The sequence below is a fragment of the Taudactylus pleione genome, unplaced genomic scaffold, assembly GCF_031769625.1.
Source record: "Taudactylus pleione unplaced genomic scaffold, aTauple2 ptg000086l, whole genome shotgun sequence".
In the NCBI taxonomy this organism is placed as follows: Eukaryota; Metazoa; Chordata; class Amphibia; order Anura; family Myobatrachidae; genus Taudactylus; species Taudactylus pleione.
The window spans coordinates 2,968,336-2,988,847 of NW_028284488.1; the positions used below are offsets into that span (position 1 = coordinate 2,968,336).

Below are 20,512 nucleotides of genomic sequence, written 5' to 3' on the forward strand. Positions count from 1 at the left end.
CAAGAGTCATGGGGTGGGATGCATCAAAGACTATATTGCGGGCCAAACTTCCAAAATGAAGTTTTCAGAGGTTTGGCCACTTACTGCATATGCACCAAGCTCCGGAATGTATTGCATTGGATGCGGGGGAAAACGCCATCTTTAGATGGCGTAACCCAATATAAGCCTATGGATTTCTATTCACATTTCCTCCTGAGAGGGATCCAATCAGATCCCTCTTAACACCCCCTGCAGTGCGTGCGTCACTCAACGCATGCGCAGAAGGATTCCCGGGTCCTAAACCCAGAAATCCTTCTATTGCAAAGGAGTGGTGGGATGCATTGCATTCAAAATGCCATGCGTCATGCAACCAGCTCATGATCACGAATTTGATAATGATGATGACTGGCATCTGTTTGTATGATGCTCTTAAAGCAGATCATACACTTTAAGCTCATTTTACTGATACATACACATTTCATGTTATAGTACATACATGCAGGTTCACAGATATTTTAAGATATATGCAGCTCCTCATAAATGCATATTCTTTTGGATTTACTCTTATCTTCTTGCCATAAATTGTATATTTATCTATATCAGCACCAGATGATGTGCCTAAGAGTTACATTCTCCATTTAACATGGACTGTATTTATTATGGAGGAACAACATGGACCACCTAATTTTCAGGACGCAGACTGGTACATCTTCATAAGAGTAAGTATGAATAAAACAATTATTTAAAACAAAGTTACATGCCGTTATTTACTTATTTAATTACTCTTATTTGGATTATTTATATCATTGAACGAACAGTCTTAGTGCCTGTTTCAGAGATGTGCGCTAATGCCATCGCTGCTGGGATCACCTATTATGCAGCTGCTGTGCGAAAATACGCAAATGTCGCAGCAGACGCAGAGTATTGTATTGAGAGGCCCATCTGCGACTTTGCAAATCCAAGCGTTCTTTGCTGGCACTCCCCGGTACCTCCCACAAAGGCTCCCTAATTGTCAATCACATTGCAAGTAAAATGTTGTTGCAAGCAACTTCGGTAATGTACCTTGATGCATGGGCAGTGCGACTTAGACGCATGTGTAGTTTACCGATACAATGCATACTGTACTCACTGTAATTCCATCACTGGTCCCATTTTAAATATCCACCACAAAGAACCTTAATAAAACACATCTACAAGCAATGAAATACAGACAAGGAAACAGATAAGATGCAATATGATTATTTACTAACATTTCAAATACTTAAAGCATATTTCGAAGTAGGTTATATTAGAAATCCAAAAAACTTTGTACAAAAATAAGGATGTGTGAATGTAAAGGGTCAAAGTAAAAAGGAGGCAATTCAAGAAGATTGGAGAGACAAATGTGGTATCAGGCATGGAAGCAGAAGTCACAGTCTTAGCCGTGCAAAGCATGCAGAGCACGAGCAGTCACAAGGAGAACAGTACCTGATGTGCACTAGGACGTCTCGGCCCACCAGCACCAGAGCATCCCCATTATAACAATAAATCCTAGGAGGGGAAGGGAGAGAACAGGAGGGTCAGATCCACAGGGGGCCTGAGAGAGGGAAGAAGAGGGAGAAAAACAAGCAGGAAAGAGAGTAAGGAGGAATGGTACAGTGAGGAAAGAGAGTGGAGACAGAAAGCAGTGATCAGAATAAAGTGATAGCAGGCAAGTAAAATCAATTCAAAGGAGAATGGGGCGTTTTTACATTTTGACCGTGAAACAGAGTGGAAGCAAATATAATGTAACAGGAAAGCCAATAGAATGGAAATAGCAAGTTAGTTGGCAGTAGAATATGGCATACATAAAGACATATGGCACGGCAAAGGGGATTTTGGAATAAAAAGGAAATAGGGAAACACGGAGGTGAGAAGGGAAGAAGAGATTGGTGTATTAATATATAAATGATGAAACATTGTTTGATAACAGTGTGAGAAACAGTATGAAAGACCAGAGTCGGGTGATGGGTGTGAGGAATAAGAAGAAAATATTGAGGCATCGTAGAGGTAGAGATAGAGGAGGAGTCATACAGAATTTGCCATTTGTAGGCCATTGGAATATGTGACAAACACAGGGAAAAGGTAATGGATTCCCATAAATCATGTGTGAAAGATACCGTGAGGGAATGGTGGATAAACAGTGTATCCCAAATGGTACAGACAGGGGAATCGCCAGACAAACATTGTGAATGAAAAAGGGAATAGAGCAGAGGAGCATGACAATAATATGCACATAGAATGTATATCCCAAAGCATAGAGCATTGAGGAGCGTTAGATCAGGGATAGTCAGGCACAGAAGAATAGAGTGTGTTACATTGGTAAATAGTGGAAAAGAGCCCAAATGATAGAAGAAATGAAAGAGGAGATTGAAAAAGGGAGAAGGGAGAGAGAGAAAAATATATTGGTTACACCGATGTCAATAGATCAATCTGCTCAGTTAGAGAACGTGCAGCCAGCAATCAGGATTTGGGTAACTATTGAAAGTAAAAAAATAAATATATTCCCAGTTATTCCTCAAGTATGACATGTAAGCAGAACACTTGTCTGCTGCTACTACAGCAATGAAATTGTGTCATTGATAGTATGTGTGTTTATATGAGTTTATAACATTACATTTAAAAAAACAATGGGCCTGATTCAGACCCACTCGCGAGCGGCTGTCCGCTCGCAAGTGGGTCGATGTTATGCACTGAGCATGCGCACGACGGAGGGAGCTCCGTCGTGCGCATGCGCCAGACGCGACGAGCGAAGGAAAGTCCTTCGCTCGTTTTGTCTGATCAAAGGGGGCGTGCTGTCAATGTTGATTGACAGCACGCCCCCTTCGGTGGGCGTGCCGGGGGCGTGCCTCCCTGACGGGGGCGTTCCCACAGGAACGCCTCCCGTCAGAAGCCGGCCCACTGACATCACTAGTGATGTCAGTGGGAGTGATTTTGGCTCTGATAGAGCCAAAATCACTCCGGAGCTTGCGGTTGAAAACCTCAACCGCAGGCTCCGGCTCGCAATTTCGATGGTCGCGATGGTCTCGACCATCGCGGCCATCAAAAAGCACGCTCGTATAGCCTGTGGGTGGTGACCCACAGCTATACGAGCGTCCAGGAGGACGCTCCATGAAAATGGAGCCCGGCCCTCATTCAGAGCGTGCGCTCTGCTCAGAGCGTACGGCTCTGAATGAGGGCCAATATCCTTACAGATTTAGCAACTATAGCACCTCCATTATCAGCAATGATTTTAACTAAATGCATCCTGTACCTGTTAATTATCTTCCTTTGGGTGTATTTTGGTGTATTATTACGCCATTAAATAATGGTTCATATTATTGAGATTTTGAGTTGTCTTGCTTGGACTGCGTCATTCAGATCATACCACAGTTGGTTAGCCATTCAATAAGACAAATTCTGATGTAGCCTTTCTGGAACGCTGATTCTAGGTCCCCCATGTCTGTCTGCCCCTCCCCTACAGACTGTAAGCTCTCATGAGAAGGGTCCTTTTTCTTCATGTGCTCTCTCTTGCCTCACTTATAGCAGAATCTGCTCCCCGTTGCCAACAACAGCACTGAACGTCGTTGCCGTACCAAGGCTCAGGAGCGCCCCGTGTAGCCACCCCGCATGTTGCACAGAGGTAGTGGGGCCGTCAGCACCAGGAAGTGCAGCACTCCCGGAAGTGTCCTGAGGATTCTTCAGGCGGCTGTACAGAAGTCAGGGTGCATGCCTGCAATACTGGCAGCTGAGTGCCATTACAGGCACCCTGCTAGCCAAAAGCAAGGGCTGTGGGGAAGCAAAGGTGCCATCCACAGATTCCTGCACTCATTGCATCAGGACTGCTCACAGACCCCTAGTCCGGCCCTGCTGGACATTCTAGTTCAGCCTGCATTGCTTTTGTGGGTACGATGACTGTATATGCACTTTATATCTTGTTATGTTTGCACTGTGTATGTATATGCACTTTGTAAGATGCTGTGGACCCTTTGTGGTGTTCTATAAATAAAGGATTATAAAATTAATTCTGTAATAGATTTACTAATGTGCTTAGATCCTTTGCTGGATCTAAGGCTTCATCCCAGTGGAAATGTGACATGCTTCAAAAGAAATGCTGGTACAAAGCAAAATTCATTATTCCCTTAATGACTGTGAAGAAAGCGCCTAAAAGGTTCCTAAAACCTAATATTTCCGCTTCCATGGTTCACAGCTGGGATAATGCTCTTTTAGGGGTAAATGTAATAGTCTGGTTTTGCGTTTTAAAATATTGCTACTTTAAATCTAGTGGCTATATCACCAAAACCTTAGGGCTGTCTGCAACTCACAGACTATTACCTCTACCTTAGGCCCGTATTCAATTAGAGGCGACAAGCTGAGATCGACAAAAAGCGCAATGTTTTCGCCTCATTCGCCTGTTTTGAGGTGAAGTTATCATGTACTTTTTCGCCTGTTTTTGCCTATGGAGTTTTCGCCTAGGCGAAAACATCCTGGAATTGAATAGGGCGATACTTTTGGAAACAGGCGAAATCCGCGCATCACCTCTAATTGAATACGGGTCTTAATGTTTTCTTTTCTCCAAGTTCATCACTAGCGTTCACTTTCACCTCCTCTGTCTACAGGATGTTTTCCAGTAGACTTCAGGTTCTTCCAGGTAGTCTTTGGGAAACTGGAGATAAAACAATATTCTCAATGAAGAGCAGTAGATTTATCCTTGTAATCCTCTTTTGCATACTCTATTTGTTCCCCCTAAGATGTGTGCTCCAACAATGTAAGTGATAAACAGAACTTGTGAGGAAAAGTCTATTATGTAAGGTTGCACTAACAAAATGCAGCCATCTAGAGAGAAGATTCATTACATTTAACTTTCAATGTTTTCAGTTCCAGAGAGCACTACATAGGGGAAACAGTACATGTAATTTTTGTTAAGTGTTTTCCTTGTGGTAGATTGGTAAATACGATGAAATAAAGTCCTGCATTTGATAAGCTGGTAATCTGGAGTTCTTTGTGATTTTCCAGAACGTTGAATGTATTGCTGCTGGAGCTATTGGACTACCTCTAGGATGAGGAACATTGATTGCGGAATCCCTGACCATAGACTGATAAAGGCCGAAGTATACAGCTATACTTTTTAAAACCATTTATCTCAATGGCATCATTTGAAATGTACCATGTCTGATAAAAGAACCTAATGTTGGGCATACGCTTTCAGATAAAATGGCTGTCAGACCATTCTACTGACAGCCGGAAACCATCAGATATCGTGGCCATACACTGTGGCATATTTCACATTGTATATGGCCACAATATCTGCTTTCCTTCCCTGGGGAGGAATCACTTCTCCGTTCCTCTCATGTGGAAGAACAGGGAATATGCATACACTGCCAGATGTGGGCAACCAATGATCGGATCAGTCAGGCTTGTTGGAAGATTTTTCATGCCCAACTGTCCGATCATCACTGATCAGTTGTGGCAATACACTATGAAATTATCGGTCCAATAATCTGCGGATTGGGCTGATAATTGCATAATGTATGCCCGTTTTAAGTACTGTTGAAATCTTGCAATTTACCAACAGAAATAACAGGTGTCTCCTCAGCCCATCACACGTTGCTGTCAGAGCCGGATTTAGAACTGATATGGCCCTAGGCAAGATACCGGTTTTGGGCACCCCTACCATCAGAAGATCCATGGCACTACATTTTCATTCCAGATTCATGTCCCTATACAGCACCCTGAAGAAAAGGTCCACTACGGCCTTGCACACATCTCCATCCAGGCTTACTTATTGCATCCCCGTAGCACACCCGAGTTTCCCACAGCACACACACTAACCTAGTTACTGCCCACCTTACAGCACCACATACTGCCCCTTCACAGCACAGGACAGGACAGCAGTGACAGGACAAGGTGATAGTGACAGTCGCATGGCCAGAACAGAGGTGACAGGACCAGGACAGTGAGGGCAGGAGAAACAGGACCAGGAAAAAATAGAGGGACAAGAGAGGGAGGACAAGAACAGGACAGAGGGGACATGTCCGGGACAGCATTGACAGGGACAAGCTAGGGACAGGACAATGGGGCATGACAGAGGTGACAGGACCAGGACAAAGGTGACAGAAACAGGACCAGGACAAAGGTGACAGGGACGGGACCAGGACAGAGGTGACAGAACTCTGAGGGTATATGGAAAGGACGGGAGGGCCACGGAAGAACATAGGGTACAAGAGAGAGGGGTGACAGGGCCAAGAAAGAAGTAACAGGGCCAGGACAGAAATGACAGGGCCACAACAGAGGGGACAGGGAAAGGACAGGATTACAGAGCAAGGGAGGAACAGAGGGGGGCAGGAGAGAGGGGTGACAGGGACAGGACAGAGGTAACAGGTGGATAGTAAAACTGCTAGCCCACTGACCTTACTCCTACCCCTGCTGTCATTGGTCACATGGTTGTGACATCAGAAGTCCTTCAACACAGCTAGCGCATTTCAAAATCTTAAAGTGCCCACACACATACCGATGTGCTCACGATCCGACAGCGTGTATGATTTCCCTTGAACTCTCCCCCGGCAGCTACCCGGCAATCCTACACACGATTTGGAGTAAAAAGCATCCAATCTGACTTAAGGTCTATCGTGCATCTTAACTGTTTTTTTTTTTTCCAGTGCATTGTGTCCCAGATTGGCAAATCTGCCCTACAGCACGGCAGATCTGAAGATGCGCTGTGCGACCTACGGGGACGCGCATCGTGATCGTGAGTGTGGACTCACGATTTACTCACGATTTTGGCATATTTTACACGATTTGTCATCACGATTCATCGAAATCGGCCAAATCGTGTAAAATATCGCTATGTGTGTAGGCAGCATTAGACATCGCCTAGCCTCTGGGGACCTTCCTGGGTGCCACCCCCTCTCTGGCCTAGCAATCACCGTGGTAACTAGACAGAGGACACTTCTGTGCCAGCCGGGTAGCACCCTGTGCAGCAGCAACCTCTCTTACCATACGTTGGATCTCCCTGATGCAGCGCTGTATCTGGACCACAGTGCGCCCTGTGCAGCACTGCCGCCCCTCTCGCTCCCTCTCCACCCCCCTCCTCCCCCTGAGTGCTTACCTTCAGGGCCGCCAACAGCCAAGGCGGGCCCCGGTAATAGGGGGTGTGGCCTAATCTCGTACCGTAATCTGTACCCGCTCCCCCCCCCTGCTTACCTTTCCTTCCAGGGGGTGGAGGGAGGGCAGGATCCTTCGCCGATGTTTTTCGTGCGCCGCACACCACTGCCAGAGGTCTCTTCCTGCAGACCTCTGGTGCCGGGAAGTGTGTGGCCGGTGCCGCTGGAGGATTCCGCCCTGGGCGGAGGCACCGGCCGCACCACCCTCCCTACGGCCCTGCCCTGATGCTCCTCTTCCGCGGCTCCTGAGTCTCTGCATGGCGCGTGTCATCATGACGTCACGCGCTCCGCGCCAAAATACAAATAAAAAAGACTTTATTGCTGTGAGCGGCTGATGGATGACACAGAGGGCTCCTCCGAACACCGAACAGTTGCGGCACCTGGCCCTGCAGTGTGAGCCCAATCTACTCATACCTTGCCCTGGCCTGTAACTCCGTCCTCCTCCTCCCCGCCTCCTCTCTCCTCCTCACCTGTGCTGCTGCTACTATACTGTGCCTGCTGTTTGTACTGGGGCGGTACACCTGTCAAACCGTAATGCAGGTGTCCTAAGGCGAGCTCAGGGAGGACAGAAACCTCCCGTGGAGCAGAAGGTCAATTTACCATTTGCCCTTCTGCTCCACGGGAGGTTTCTGTCCTCCCTGAGCTCGCCTTAGGAAACCAGCAAGGCCAGGTTTTCTCCAGGGTCGGATTTCAGGGGGGCCCGGCTACGAGCCCCTTGGGTCCTGCCGGGCCCTAGGCGGCCGCTTAGGTTGCATAGTGGTAAATCCGCCCCTGGTTGCTGTATGCTGGGCTGCAGTGTGACCGGTGAGGCTGCTGCCACTGATAAGCAGCAGTTTCCTCTGGCTCATCGCGCCCTCCATATGTTCACGTCCACTTTTTGAAGGCTAAAGACTACTAATTCATTAGTACTCTCAGACTAAATTTATTCTCTCTCTCTCTCTCTCTCTCTCTCTCTCTCTCTCTCTCATACGCAATCAGTTAAATATGGGCCTTGCCCATAATACTTCTCAGGCTCACTTGGTAAGCAGAAGAATTAGAAATATCCACTTAGACCATAGATTGGAGAGAAACACAGTTCTAGTCAGTCAGTCTCAATGCAGCCGACATAATGAAGCCACAATGGCTTCACCAGCAAAGCAAATATAGTCATGAGATTTCTTATCCCAAATATAGTGGAGGTGGCAGTCCTCTGTGCTGTTATATATCTGGCCCTTCAACAGTGCAGCGAGGGCAGTGATACCGTCGGACAAATACAGACACTTCCACATTGTAGATGACAGGTGCAAGTAATCCGTAAGGAGTACTTGCTCCTGTCCGGAGCAAATTTATCAATCAGTGCAGCAAATAAGAGGCTCTGCTAGTTATCCAGGATATGCTGTGCGTGTGTGCATGTGTGTCAGGGGAGTAACTGCGCTCAGCGTCATATGCCCACTTGGTGATGCTGGGCAAGCCCTTGGGTAGCCTTTGACACACCCACACATAGAACTAGATACGTCCCCTTCGGAGATGCGTGTGGCACCTAGGTGTTGCTTGCACAATCTTCCAAGTCAAGTTTGCTGTGAGTGTGACTATGCTTGTGTGAGAGGCTGTGTGTGAGACTGAGTATGTGAGTGAGACTGAGCCTGCGACTGCATGCATGATCCCGCAAGTGTGGTGCATAAACTGACCTGAGGGATGTATGAATTAAATAAAGGAATGACGTTATCGGGGATAGGCATGAATTAATGGATTGCGTATCAAGAACTTATCTTGAGGGTGTGTGAATATATCTGGGTGAGGGTCAGGAATTGATTTTGGAGGGGCATTAATTAATATTGTGCAGGTGGACTCTTTGCTCACTGATGCTGCGGCTCAACAGGGTGATCACAGGATGGCTGATTGCGGGTCTAGGCTGCTGTCTCTGCAAGTCAATATGTCCCTAAGAGATTTTCCCTGATTATTTTGGCTTTAGGTTGTTGCTGCTGCTGGTTGTGTCACCTAATATGATCTCCATTACATTCAATATGACTGCCTGTTCCATGTTACTTACCTGGCTGAGTGGGAGTGAGGAGATCATGCTAAGTAATGTCTTGGTCTGTTGCTACTGATGTCAGCTTTTGTCCTTTGATCCAGACTGAACTGACCCCGACTGTTTTTGTAATGCAGACAGGTATTTATTACTGGATTTTTGAATAGTGTTAGCTGTGGAATGTGGGCCTGATTCAGAGCCGGACGCTCTGAAAGAGCGCTCGCTCTGAATCAGGGCGTTTTTTTTTCTTTTTTGGTGCGGCCTCCGGGTCACTCGCTCACCCACAGCTATTGCGAGCGGCCAGGTGATGGGGCTTGCGACGAGACCCTTGCATTCCCGCAAGCCCCAGTGATCTTCTGGCTCTTAATAGAGCCGGAAGCTCACCACTGACATCACTCGTGATGTCAGTCTGGCCGCCCCCAAACGGCAGGCGTTCCGTCGGGAACGCCTCCGTTTGGCCAGCCACCCCCCCTGCCCGCCTCCAAAATGGTGCGAGCTGTCGATCAAAATCGACAGCCGCCCCCTTTTGGTGCGAGACCCGGAGCGACAGAGCGCCCGTCGCTAGCCGGGTCTTGCGCATGTGCACGACGGAGCCGGCTCCGGCGTGTCGCCTGCGCAGTGGCCAAACATTGACCCGCTCGCGAGCGCATAGCGCTTGCGAGCGGGTCTGAATCAGGCCCTGTGTACGCATGTCTGCGATGAAGGAAGAGGAGAGCAGTCTAAAACTAGGCATGATCCCTCCGAGCATTGGCCATGCCACTGCTGGTGGTACACATTGGGTCACTTATGTGGACTCCAGGCTTAAAGTTGCCATCCAGCTTCTGGACCAGCTAATCCCGTTCTCATTAGTAGATGCTGACCATTCATATTTGCCTCAAAATCATTGATTTTCCTGCATAGTTCTCTCACACAGATATGCAGGACATATCCAATTTGCGTGCATAATAACATTGCAAACATAGCAGTTACCTTTTTACTTTTCTACAATTTTATTTCTATATGTGTTAAATATTTAGTTTGAGATTAAATTAGTCTGACAACCTGATATATATCTACCATCTACTACTGAGTTCTCATGAATTTTGATATTATCCCCCCCCCCCGTTTTAAGTGCTTCGACTTCCCAATGTCTTAATCCAGCTCTCGGAACCGCAAGGCTTTTCTAGAAAAGGCCACTATCGAGCCATCCACAGTTCCAGAGTTTTCCAGATGAAGGATTCCATACATTAAGTTTTATTTTGCATATTTTACTTGTACAGTTTTAAACACATTCCTACACCTGAGCTGCAGTGCTTCCCTGTAAATGAGGATGCGGTTTAAATCCCGGCTGTCGGGATGCAGGCGCTCAGAATCCCGGCACAGGAATCCTGACACCAATCAGAATCCAGGTGCCGGATTCCCGACACCAATCAGAATCCCGGCATCGAAATCTCACCACCAGTCTGAAACCCGTCACCAACATCCCAGCGGTAAGTACTGGGGTTAGGGGGAAAGTTAGAGTTTGGCACTAGGGGGAGTGTTAGGGTTAGACACTGGGGTGAGGTCTAGGTTTAGGCTATGGGGGGGGAGGGTTAGGTTTAGTGGTAGGGTTAGGATATTTACCGACAAGTGTCGGTATCCTAACCCTTTCGGGACACCAGCGTTAGGATTCTGACCTCTGGGATCCCGAGCGCCGGCATCCCGTACCTAACCCTGTAAATGCTGTTACTTTTTAGAAGCTAGAAGTTAAAGATCGGGAATTTCAGTACAATATGCCACAATCTGAAAAATCCGGCAGTAAATAAGAAAGTTACTAGCACTACAATGTCACCTGGTAGAATTGTGCATTCACTTTATAGTGCAGAATAAAATATATATTTATATGATACACAAGTGAAAATTAATGCAAGAGTACAAAATGTCAGATGTGAATGATAAATGTATACATATGTATCTAAAACATGGTGTCTTTATGCGGCATTGGCAGGAAAATTAATTGTGAATACAGTAGTCCCTATGCAGAGAGTACTGCAGCTTTCAACAAGGAAAATTGCAGTGTGATGTACATTGAGAGCCAGTAAAAAGCAACACGGGTGTTACCTGCAAGCCACTTTCCTTCAGCCGGTGTATCTCCTCTCTGCACAACCTCAGCTCTTCCTGCAACTTCTCCTGCTCCTCGTGACTGATCTGATGACGTTGCTGCAGCTCCTCAATCTCAGAGAGGAGCCCAGCACACTGCAAGAGTGGGGAATACACTTAGAAGGATTGGACATTCTAGAAAATGCAGTTGGATTGACCAGTCATGATATCTGCAAGCTAAGAGAAATTCATTATTTTAAAATGTAGTCGCCCTGCCCTCCACTCTGTCAGGTCCCATCCCCTCTCTTTGTATATGGAATACTGGGGAATAACACGCTTACCACTGCTCACCTCACTCTGTCAGGTCCCATCCCCTCTCTTTGTATATGGAATACTGGGGAATAACACGCTTACCACTGCTCACCTCACTCTGTCAGGTCCCATCCCCTCTCTTTGTATATGGAATACTGGGGAATAACACGCTTACCACTGCTCACCTCACTCTGTCAGGTCCCATCCCCTCTCTTTGTATATGGAATACTGGGGAATAACACGCTTACCACTGCTCACCTCACTCTGTCAGGTCCCATCCCCTCTCTTTGTATATGGAATACTGGGGAATAACACGCTTACCACTGCTCACCTCACTCTGTGCTCTCTGAACTTTCTCTTCTGCACTCTGTAGCTGTATGTGCAGTTTCTGCCTATCCTCATCACGGTTCCTCTTCTGTTTCTCAGGTTCTGTAATGCTTTCAGTCTCTGTGACTCCACTCATTACAATGGCATTTTCAGGATCATACTGTGGAATTTTGTTCTCCATCAGACTTTCATCCTCTTCTGTTTGCTCTGGCTGCGCCTCAGACACTCCGTCCTCATGATCTGTGTCCGCGTCTCTACAAGAAAAAGTGATGAATCACATTACGGAGACTTTCTCATATTCATGCAGGAACGAAAAAGTAACATTTAGTGATTATCATTTCAATAATATAAATGTGACAATAAAGGAATTCATTAATAATGTTCTTTCTGCTTTCCCCATGACGGGATGTAGACAGCATCCTGGCTGAATAATTAATAAATAGAAATTCATTGGTGCAGCCCCTGGCTGTAAAATTGTACATAAATTAATTAAAAAACAAATCATTGCTTCCTAAACCAACCATAATATTAATTTAAAATGTCAAACAGCAATGCCCCAATCAGCACATAATGGAAAGGAAAAAGGTGCAAGATGGAATAGTCCTTGGGCCCTCCCACCCACCCATATGTTGTATACTAAACAGGACATTGTTGATAGAGGTCTTCCTTGTGGAATTTGTAATTCATTTTAATGAACATCATCTTTTCCACATTTTGAGGAAGTAACCTCCTACGCCGATCACTGACAAGGTTGCCAGCTGCATTGAAAACTATTTCGGAGTACACACTGGAGGGTGGGCAACTTAAGTAATGCAAAGCCAGTTTGTGTATGGGATTCTGTGAATGGAGACCATATTACACATAGTCACGGTAGAAGACGTGTCACTAGTAGGCAGTTCTCTCAGGCCCGACCACATGTCATTTTTTGGTGAACGATCTGCGTGACCAGCAGGCATTCTGTAAGGAAACAATAAAGATAACCAAGAGGTAGGGTACAGGCGCTGAGAAGGGCTGTCAACTCCAAGCTGCAACTGAGTAGGGCTAGTCAGGCCCATAAAAGCATATACTCACGAAGTGGGTAGTAGCGCTTTTGATGATATAAATGAATTGATATACGTCAAATTACATAATCAAATGATGATATTATTATTAAAACAAATGTAGTATAAAAAGCAAATAACAAACACAACAGGGAGAGACTGGTGAGTTTTAACCTTTGTTGTTGGTTTAGGAATAGCTCAGAAACTACACTGACTTGTAGGGGAAGATTCATGTTACCGGCGTGGAGTAGTTTCAAGCCCTTTCTTACTCTGAGTTCATGCTGTTTTACCTGACCATCTGGATATACAGTTGTTTCGCTGTCATTCTGGACAGTGAAACGCGTCAGTCCACTATCAGGACACCACCCCAATTTGCATAAGTGACCCCACTTACAGCGCCACTCTTGGATTGAATACTCTGAACCAGCTCACCGGCCCTACCCCATCAGGGGCTCCCGTTCGGGACATTCATTGCCTGGATCATTATTGGACCATAATACAGATCCACACCGTGAACTTTGGAGGACTCCAAGTGTAGCATATCAAGTGTTTACTTATGTCAATAGGAGCATTCCCCCTATCAGTGCTAGGAACGGTAACTATACCATGAACAGTCCTATATTCTACTGATCCAAGTACCACTTGTTGCTAATATATCATCTATACGGGACAGTAAATTTCAAAAGTGATATTGTCTATTTTGAGATATATTTTCCATTCGGGAGCATTATAGGAACAGATATCATATGCCTGTATGGACATGCAATTGGGGTGGATTATTGTCCTAATATTTTACCTTGCTGATATACAGCTTATTTTTATTGTGTTTGTTATTTGCTTTTTATACTACATTTGTTTTAATTATATCATCATTTGATTATGTAATTTGACATATATCAATTCATTTATATCATCAAAAGCGCTACTACCCACTTTGTGTTTATATTCTGTAAGGAAAATTGAATTTTTCCCTGGCAGCTGCAGAAACTGAAGGAGGATATGATGGCGTTTCACGAGCGGCTGCAGCTGACAATTTTTTTACCAACAGCTCTTTGCATAGTTTTAGATTTTGGTCTGTTGGAAAAAAACTCACAAGGTAGGACTTATACCTAGGATAGAAAATGGCCGCCAAAATATATTTTTCAGATTTCAATAGATTGACTCTTGGATCCTGGTGAAGTGAATCAAGGGCTTGATCCACCAGTCCGACATACCTTGTGCAATCACTCTGTTTCAGTTCCTCCTTCAGTTTCTCCAGCTGTTTTTGCAAAAGTCTGATGAGGGGAATGACCTGACTCAAGCTGGCAGTGTCTGAACTAACTTCACGTGTGGCAAGTTCAAGGTTTTGAGACCCTTGAACAACACATAAATTATTCTCCACTGTGCTTGAGTAAGGTGCATTCCCCCTCCAAGGCCTATGTTATAGGCCGTTGTACAACCCTGGATGGCCTTTTGCTGTTCCTCCATCCGCTGAAGCATATAGAGGGTAGAATTCCACCGAGTTACTACCTGGCAGGGCAAATGTAACAGTACCTGCTGGTCATGCAATCTTCGACAAGCATTTGCTGAATGTCTAAAATGTCCGGATATTTTGCGGGCCACCGAAAGCATCTCGTGCACGCCCCTGTCATTTTAAAAAAAATGTTGCACCACCAAATTAATTGTGTGAGCAAAACATGGGACGTGTTGGAATTCGTCCACAAGTGATGCTCTCACAATATTGGTGGCATTGTCCGAAATCACAAATCCCGAGGAGAGTCCAAGTGGGGTAAGCCATTTAGCAATAATTTCCCTGAGTTTTAACAACTTTCAATTTTTTAATGGTACCACCAGTACCACCACCACTACTACTACAAGTAGAAGGGCTATCAGAACCAGCAGTCAACATAAATAAAGGCCAAGGCCTTATCCTTTCCTTGACACTTCGTGTAGTGAATGGCATATTGCCAATTTTGTGTTTATCTAAAGGCAACTTGCCTTTCGATTTTTTTTTCTTTACTACAGTAAAAGTAGCTTTACCATATCCATGGCATGACTTAAGCCCTGGGGCATGGGCCTTCATAGAGGACAAAGAAGTTGACGGCCTTGCGTTATCATGATGACTGCTGGCGGCAGCTACAACATGTGGTTCTTGGCCTTGCTCTCCTGTCATGTGACAGCCCTCCATAATTTCTGTGGTCTTGAAGCAGTGTCACAAGCACCAATAGTGTAGCCAAGGTGCGGTTACAAAATTCACACACTTGCAGTCATGCGCACACAGAAAATCCTGAAATTGGGCCCAGAGCACAGATTGATGACGAGACTGGAGTCGGGCAGCACTAGGTTGCAACTTGTGTTGCTGGCTGTATCTTGTTCTTGTGCGGCTAAGCCTAACACGCACACACACACAGAAAAATATTACACAAAAAAAGACCCTATTTGTTTTAGTTTTATTTTTCGCGTCCAGAACTTGGGCCCAGAGCAGAGATTGATGACGACTGGAGTCGGGCAGCACTAAGTTGTGTTGCTGTATCTTGTGTGGCTAAGCCTAACACGCACACAGCAAAATATTAGACAAAAAAAGACAGCATTTGTTTTATTTATTTTTTCGGGTCCAGAACTTGGGCCCAGAGCACAGATTGATGACGACTTCAGTCGGGCAACACTAGGTTGCGTTGCTGTATCTTGTGCGGCTAAGCCTAACACGCACACACACACAGAAAAATATTAGACAAAAAAAGACACTATTTGTTTTATTTTTTTTTCGGGACCAGAACTTGGGCCCAGAGCACAGATTGATGATGACTGGAGTCGGGCTTACTAGGTTGCATTGCTGTATCTTGTGCGGCTAAGCCTAACACGCACACATAGAAAAAAAATAAAAAGACAATTTTTTTATTTTATGGATGCAGCAGACAGCACAGCACCAGCCCAGATGGATCAGCACCAGCCCAGATGGACGCAGCAGACAGCACAGCACCAGCCCAGATGGATCTGCAACAGCACCAGCTCAGATGGACACAGCAGACAGCACAGCACCAGCCCAGATGGATCTGCAACAGCACCAGCTCAGATGGACACAGCAGACAGCACAGCACCAGCCTAGATGGAAGCAGCAACAGCACCAGCCCAGATGGAAACAGCAGACAGCACAGCAGTGACAGCACCAGATGGATCAGCAGTGCAACATCCCAGGACACAGCAGACAGCACAGCACCAGCACAGGTAAGTACCTCCCAGCCCTACACTACCCACCCTCCCTGTTCAGTCTCCACAGCCGGAGTGAAATGGCGGCCGCCGCGTGGTCCCTTATATATAGAGACGAAAGCTTGCGAGCCGCAAGATTCCGTCTCTATGGTTTTGCCTCGTTTGAGATCCGGGGCCAGCAGGGGAACCGAACGCACGTTCGGTTCTCGCCCCGGATCTCAAAATTCGGGTGGGTTCGAATCTCTGAGATCCGAAACTGCTCATCTCTAATAAAAATATTTTAATATGGAAACGTGTCAGCATGGTGACATACCAGAGACCATCATCCAGGGAAATACCAGCATTCCAGAACAACCCGGAACTTTTATTTTACTGTGGATATGACACATTATTATTGTATTTATTTATTAACAGTTATTTATATAGCGCACACATATTCACAGCTCTTTACAGAGAATATGTTCTGATTTCCGGTATGGAGCTAGTCATCTGTATCAGTACATATTTGTATACTCTGTTACATTTACCTCAGTGTAAGTGCACCAAAAAAAAAAAATGCCCTAGGACTAGGTGCATAATGTAAACATGTTTTTGTCACTTTTTGAAAATTGAGGAATCACATATATGTTTTTACACGCAGGGCCGTAACTAGGGTAGTGTGACCTATGCCATGGCACAGGGCACCGCAAGGCATGGGGCGCTGTTTGGGCCTGTCAATTTTCCTGTTTATTATCATTCTCACTTGTAGCTTCCTCTTCTTTTATCCCCAGCATCTCCTGGCTGTCCCAGGAGTACCCCATGACCCTTTTTCAAGTGCACTGTCTTATGTCCCTATTTAAAAATGGGGGGGTGACAATGCTCTCTCTGGCACAGGGCACCAAAAAGTCTAGTTACGGCTCTGTTTACACATTTGTGTTTATATATAAAGTTTGATGAAGCGCTTGTTTGAAAGAAAAACAGATGATAATAAAATGCATTTTAATAAAACAATTATGCAAGGTATATAATAAATGATACAATATAAAATATATATTCCATTCAGTGCTTATAGTTTGCTTCTGAGCTCTTTAGATCAATTCAGGATTTTGGGCCTGATTCAGAGCCGCTCGTAAGCGGCCGCTCGTTCGTTCCGAGCGATGTTAGCCCAACTGCGCATGCGTACGGATCGTTATACGCATGCGTTAACCAGTCAGTGCGGCCGAAATTCATGTGCTCACAAAATAGCGAATGCCTGCTATTTTGAGTGACAGAAAGAGGCGTATGTGGGTGGTAACAGGGGAAGGTGCTTGAAAATGGGGAGTGGAAATCAGAACGCAGGCGTGCTTAAAGGTCAAAACGGGCGTTTTATGGGTGTGCATATTTAAAACAGCAGCGTCATGGACCACGTCACTGGGTTATTTTATAGTCAGAACTGCTCGCAAAATTGTGGTAGCAAAAACCAGCCACAAGAATAGCGAGCAGTTCATGCGCTGGTCGATGTACTCGATTAATCTAATAAATAGCGGACAAGACGTAGGATGCGAGCGGCCAGGGGGCGTATTTTTCCAAAAAACGAACGCAAGTTTTGTTCGCTCGTTCAGACATAGAGGCGTGAACAGACCGCAAACAGCGAACGGTTCATTTGAATAGCCACCCCCTTTTTCTGAACGAGCGAGCGCTAATAGCGTCCGGCTCTGAATCAGGCCCTTAGTCCGTCTGCAGTTTGCCAGGTTCTCAGTGTGCCGGCTGCCTGATTATGTGCGCCGGCCGATCTGTGGATTCGGGTGATGGAGTCCAGGGAGGCTCACTGACAGGAACGTGTGCTAATTATAAGCAAATTCCCTAAGGTATTCCCAAGTTATTGCGGCAGTCTTTTAGATGGTGGGTGGACATGTATCCAATATAAAAGCAATCTGACAGAGCTATCAAAGCACTCCTTGATGCGTTTCTCCGGGTATTTGGACCCCAGTTTCTTCAGAAAGTATACATTTGTATTTATATACATATATCTAAACCTACTACATTATATTAGTGTTAAGTTTTTGTTAAGGGACTGATTCAGAAATGGACCTAAATCCTGTTGTGACTGCAATTCCATATGCAGTTGACTTGCGAAAATATGGTAATGACTTGGTTGATTTCTTGTGCACTGAGACGCCCACCTCTGGCGCCTGACATCCACTGCTTATGTACAAAAGCTGAAACATCGGTATCACATTGGTTGCATATCGAACATCTGTGTAAGGTTATGCTCTCTCAGACAGAATGGCTCTCCTAACAAAGCTTAGTAAATAGACCCCTCAGACAGAACGGCTCTCCTAACAAAGCTTAGTAAATAGACCCCTCAGACAGAACGGCTCTCCTAACAAAGCTTAGTAAATAGACCCCTCAGACAGAACGGCTCTCCTAAGATGCTGGGGCCTCTCCAGCTACAAACAAATTTGCAGAGGTTCACTAGAGCACGCCCTGAAAACCGTCCCGACACACCTACATTTTTCTAACCACTCCCTGTCACCTCTCCCAAAAGCTGACTACCTGTCACTCACTTTGCAAATAAATCCTCTATGCGACCGCCAACGCTAATCTATCGCCACACAATATGTTACTATACATTTGTTATCCCTACAATGATCTTCATTTTTATTTGTATATATTTTTAAGTTGTCTGTTCTAAAGGTTTCCTTATAATTGTTATAATCACTAGGTTTAATATACTTCCATATTTAATTAAAACATGTGCTTGATTATTCTAAATATGCACACAGATGAGCAATTGTTTGCTAGATCATTGGTGCAACAAACGAGAACCTCAAAGTTTTGTATGTTCCATATGAACACCTATGAGTTGCTTAGGAACAAACAAATTCTTTGTGGTTTATAGATTAAGGGGTCTATTTACTAGGCCTTGGATGGAGATAAAGTGAACGGAGATGAAGTCCCAACCAATCAGCTCCTAACTGCCATGTCATAGGCTGTGTTTGAAAAATGACAGTTAGGAGCTGATTGGTTGGGGCTTTCGGCCTGATTCAGACCCACTCGCGAGCGGCTGTCCGCTCGCAAGTGGGTCGATGGTCTGCACTGAGCATGCGCACGATGGAGGGAGCTCCGTCGTGCGCATGCGCCAGACGCGACGAGCGAAGGACTTTCCTTCGCTCGTTGTGTCTGATCAAAGGGGGCGTGCTGTCGATGTTGATTGACAGCACGCCCCCTTTGGTGGGTGTGCCGGGGGCGTGCCTCCCTGACGGGGGCGTTCCCAAGGGAACGCCTACCGTCAGAAGCCGGCCCAATGACATCCCTAGTGATGTCAGTGGGAGTGATTTTGGCTCTGATAGAGCCAAAATCACTACGGGCCTTGCGGTTGAAAACCTCAACCGCAGGCTCCGGCTCGCAGTGGCGATGGTCACGACCATCGCGGCCATCAAACTGCACGCTCGTATAGGCTGTGGGTGGTGACCCACAGCTATACGAGCGTCCAGGAGGACGCTCCATAATTATGGAGGGCGGCCCTCATTCAGAGCGTGCGCTCTGCTCAGAGCGTACGGCTCTGAATGAGGGCCTTTATCTCCTTTCACTTTATCTCCATCCAAGGCTTAGTAAATAGACCTATAAATCCTCCTATTATATTAGCAGAGTAGATATATTTGCATCATTAATTATTATCTATTTGTTTCATTCAGTAAAACAAAGTTTACTTCTTCATTGATTGTCATCATTTAAATGTATTTCCGCAATACCACTATATACCCCACCATTTAGGGTATGGGAATATAATATCCCCTAAATGCAGTTGCTGGTATATCATACCCTCGAATATGACCCATTCCGCCATGTACAAAATCCTCTGCTACTGGTCTTCTAGCTTAATTTATGATGCAGTCACATGTGTTGAACTAATTGAATGATGAGAAGGGTTTTAACACAGGTGACTGCAATTGCAATTTAAAAAGGAAGTCCAGGAACAGAGCATATAGGGGTCTATTCATGTAGAACACGACCTGGCTGCCGAAAAATATCACTATATATATCGCATCATATCAATACGATATATACTGTAGTTATGTTTTGTAGCTATTCATGTACACTTACCTGTGTGGTGTTGTCCTCCGGTAAACTGCCCCTCCGCGATCCTGAGAAGCCAGACATATCAGGAACTCGATATGTCTTCTTCCCACTGCGCATGCGCTGGCGTCGGAAATCAGCAGGTCACATCAGACCTGCTGCAAAGGACGCTGGGCTACAGTGGCAGAGCTAAATCGCACATCAAATCGAAAGTAAAATCGAATTTTGATAAATATGCCCCTGTGAAGGACGCTATTTTGAAAAAGAAAAATGTTCAGATCCTGTGGAGTCATCTGATTCTGAATAAAAAAGTCAGTCTCATTACTTTGCAATCAGCCCTCGAACATACATAATTATTGCTAATCTGCTAATGAAAGAGAGGCATTGCAGCGCATATAAATATA

At 45.5% G+C, this 20,512-nt stretch overlaps 1 protein-coding gene across 1 annotated transcript in view; it reads right to left on the minus strand.

Moving 5' to 3' along the window:
* Nucleotides 1-1,456: 1,456 nt before the first annotated feature.
* CCDC136 (coiled-coil domain containing 136) overlaps nt 1,457-20,512 on the minus strand; it is a 54,703-nt gene continuing 35,647 nt past the window's right edge. The window contains exons 7-9 of the mRNA XM_088468871.1: nt 11,849-12,098; nt 11,227-11,361; nt 1,457-1,555 (exon numbers count right to left, since the gene is read on the minus strand). Coding sequence (XP_088324997.1) covers nt 1,457-1,555; nt 11,227-11,361; nt 11,849-12,098 — 484 coding nt within the window. The remainder of the gene's footprint in view (nt 1,556-11,226; nt 11,362-11,848; nt 12,099-20,512) is intronic.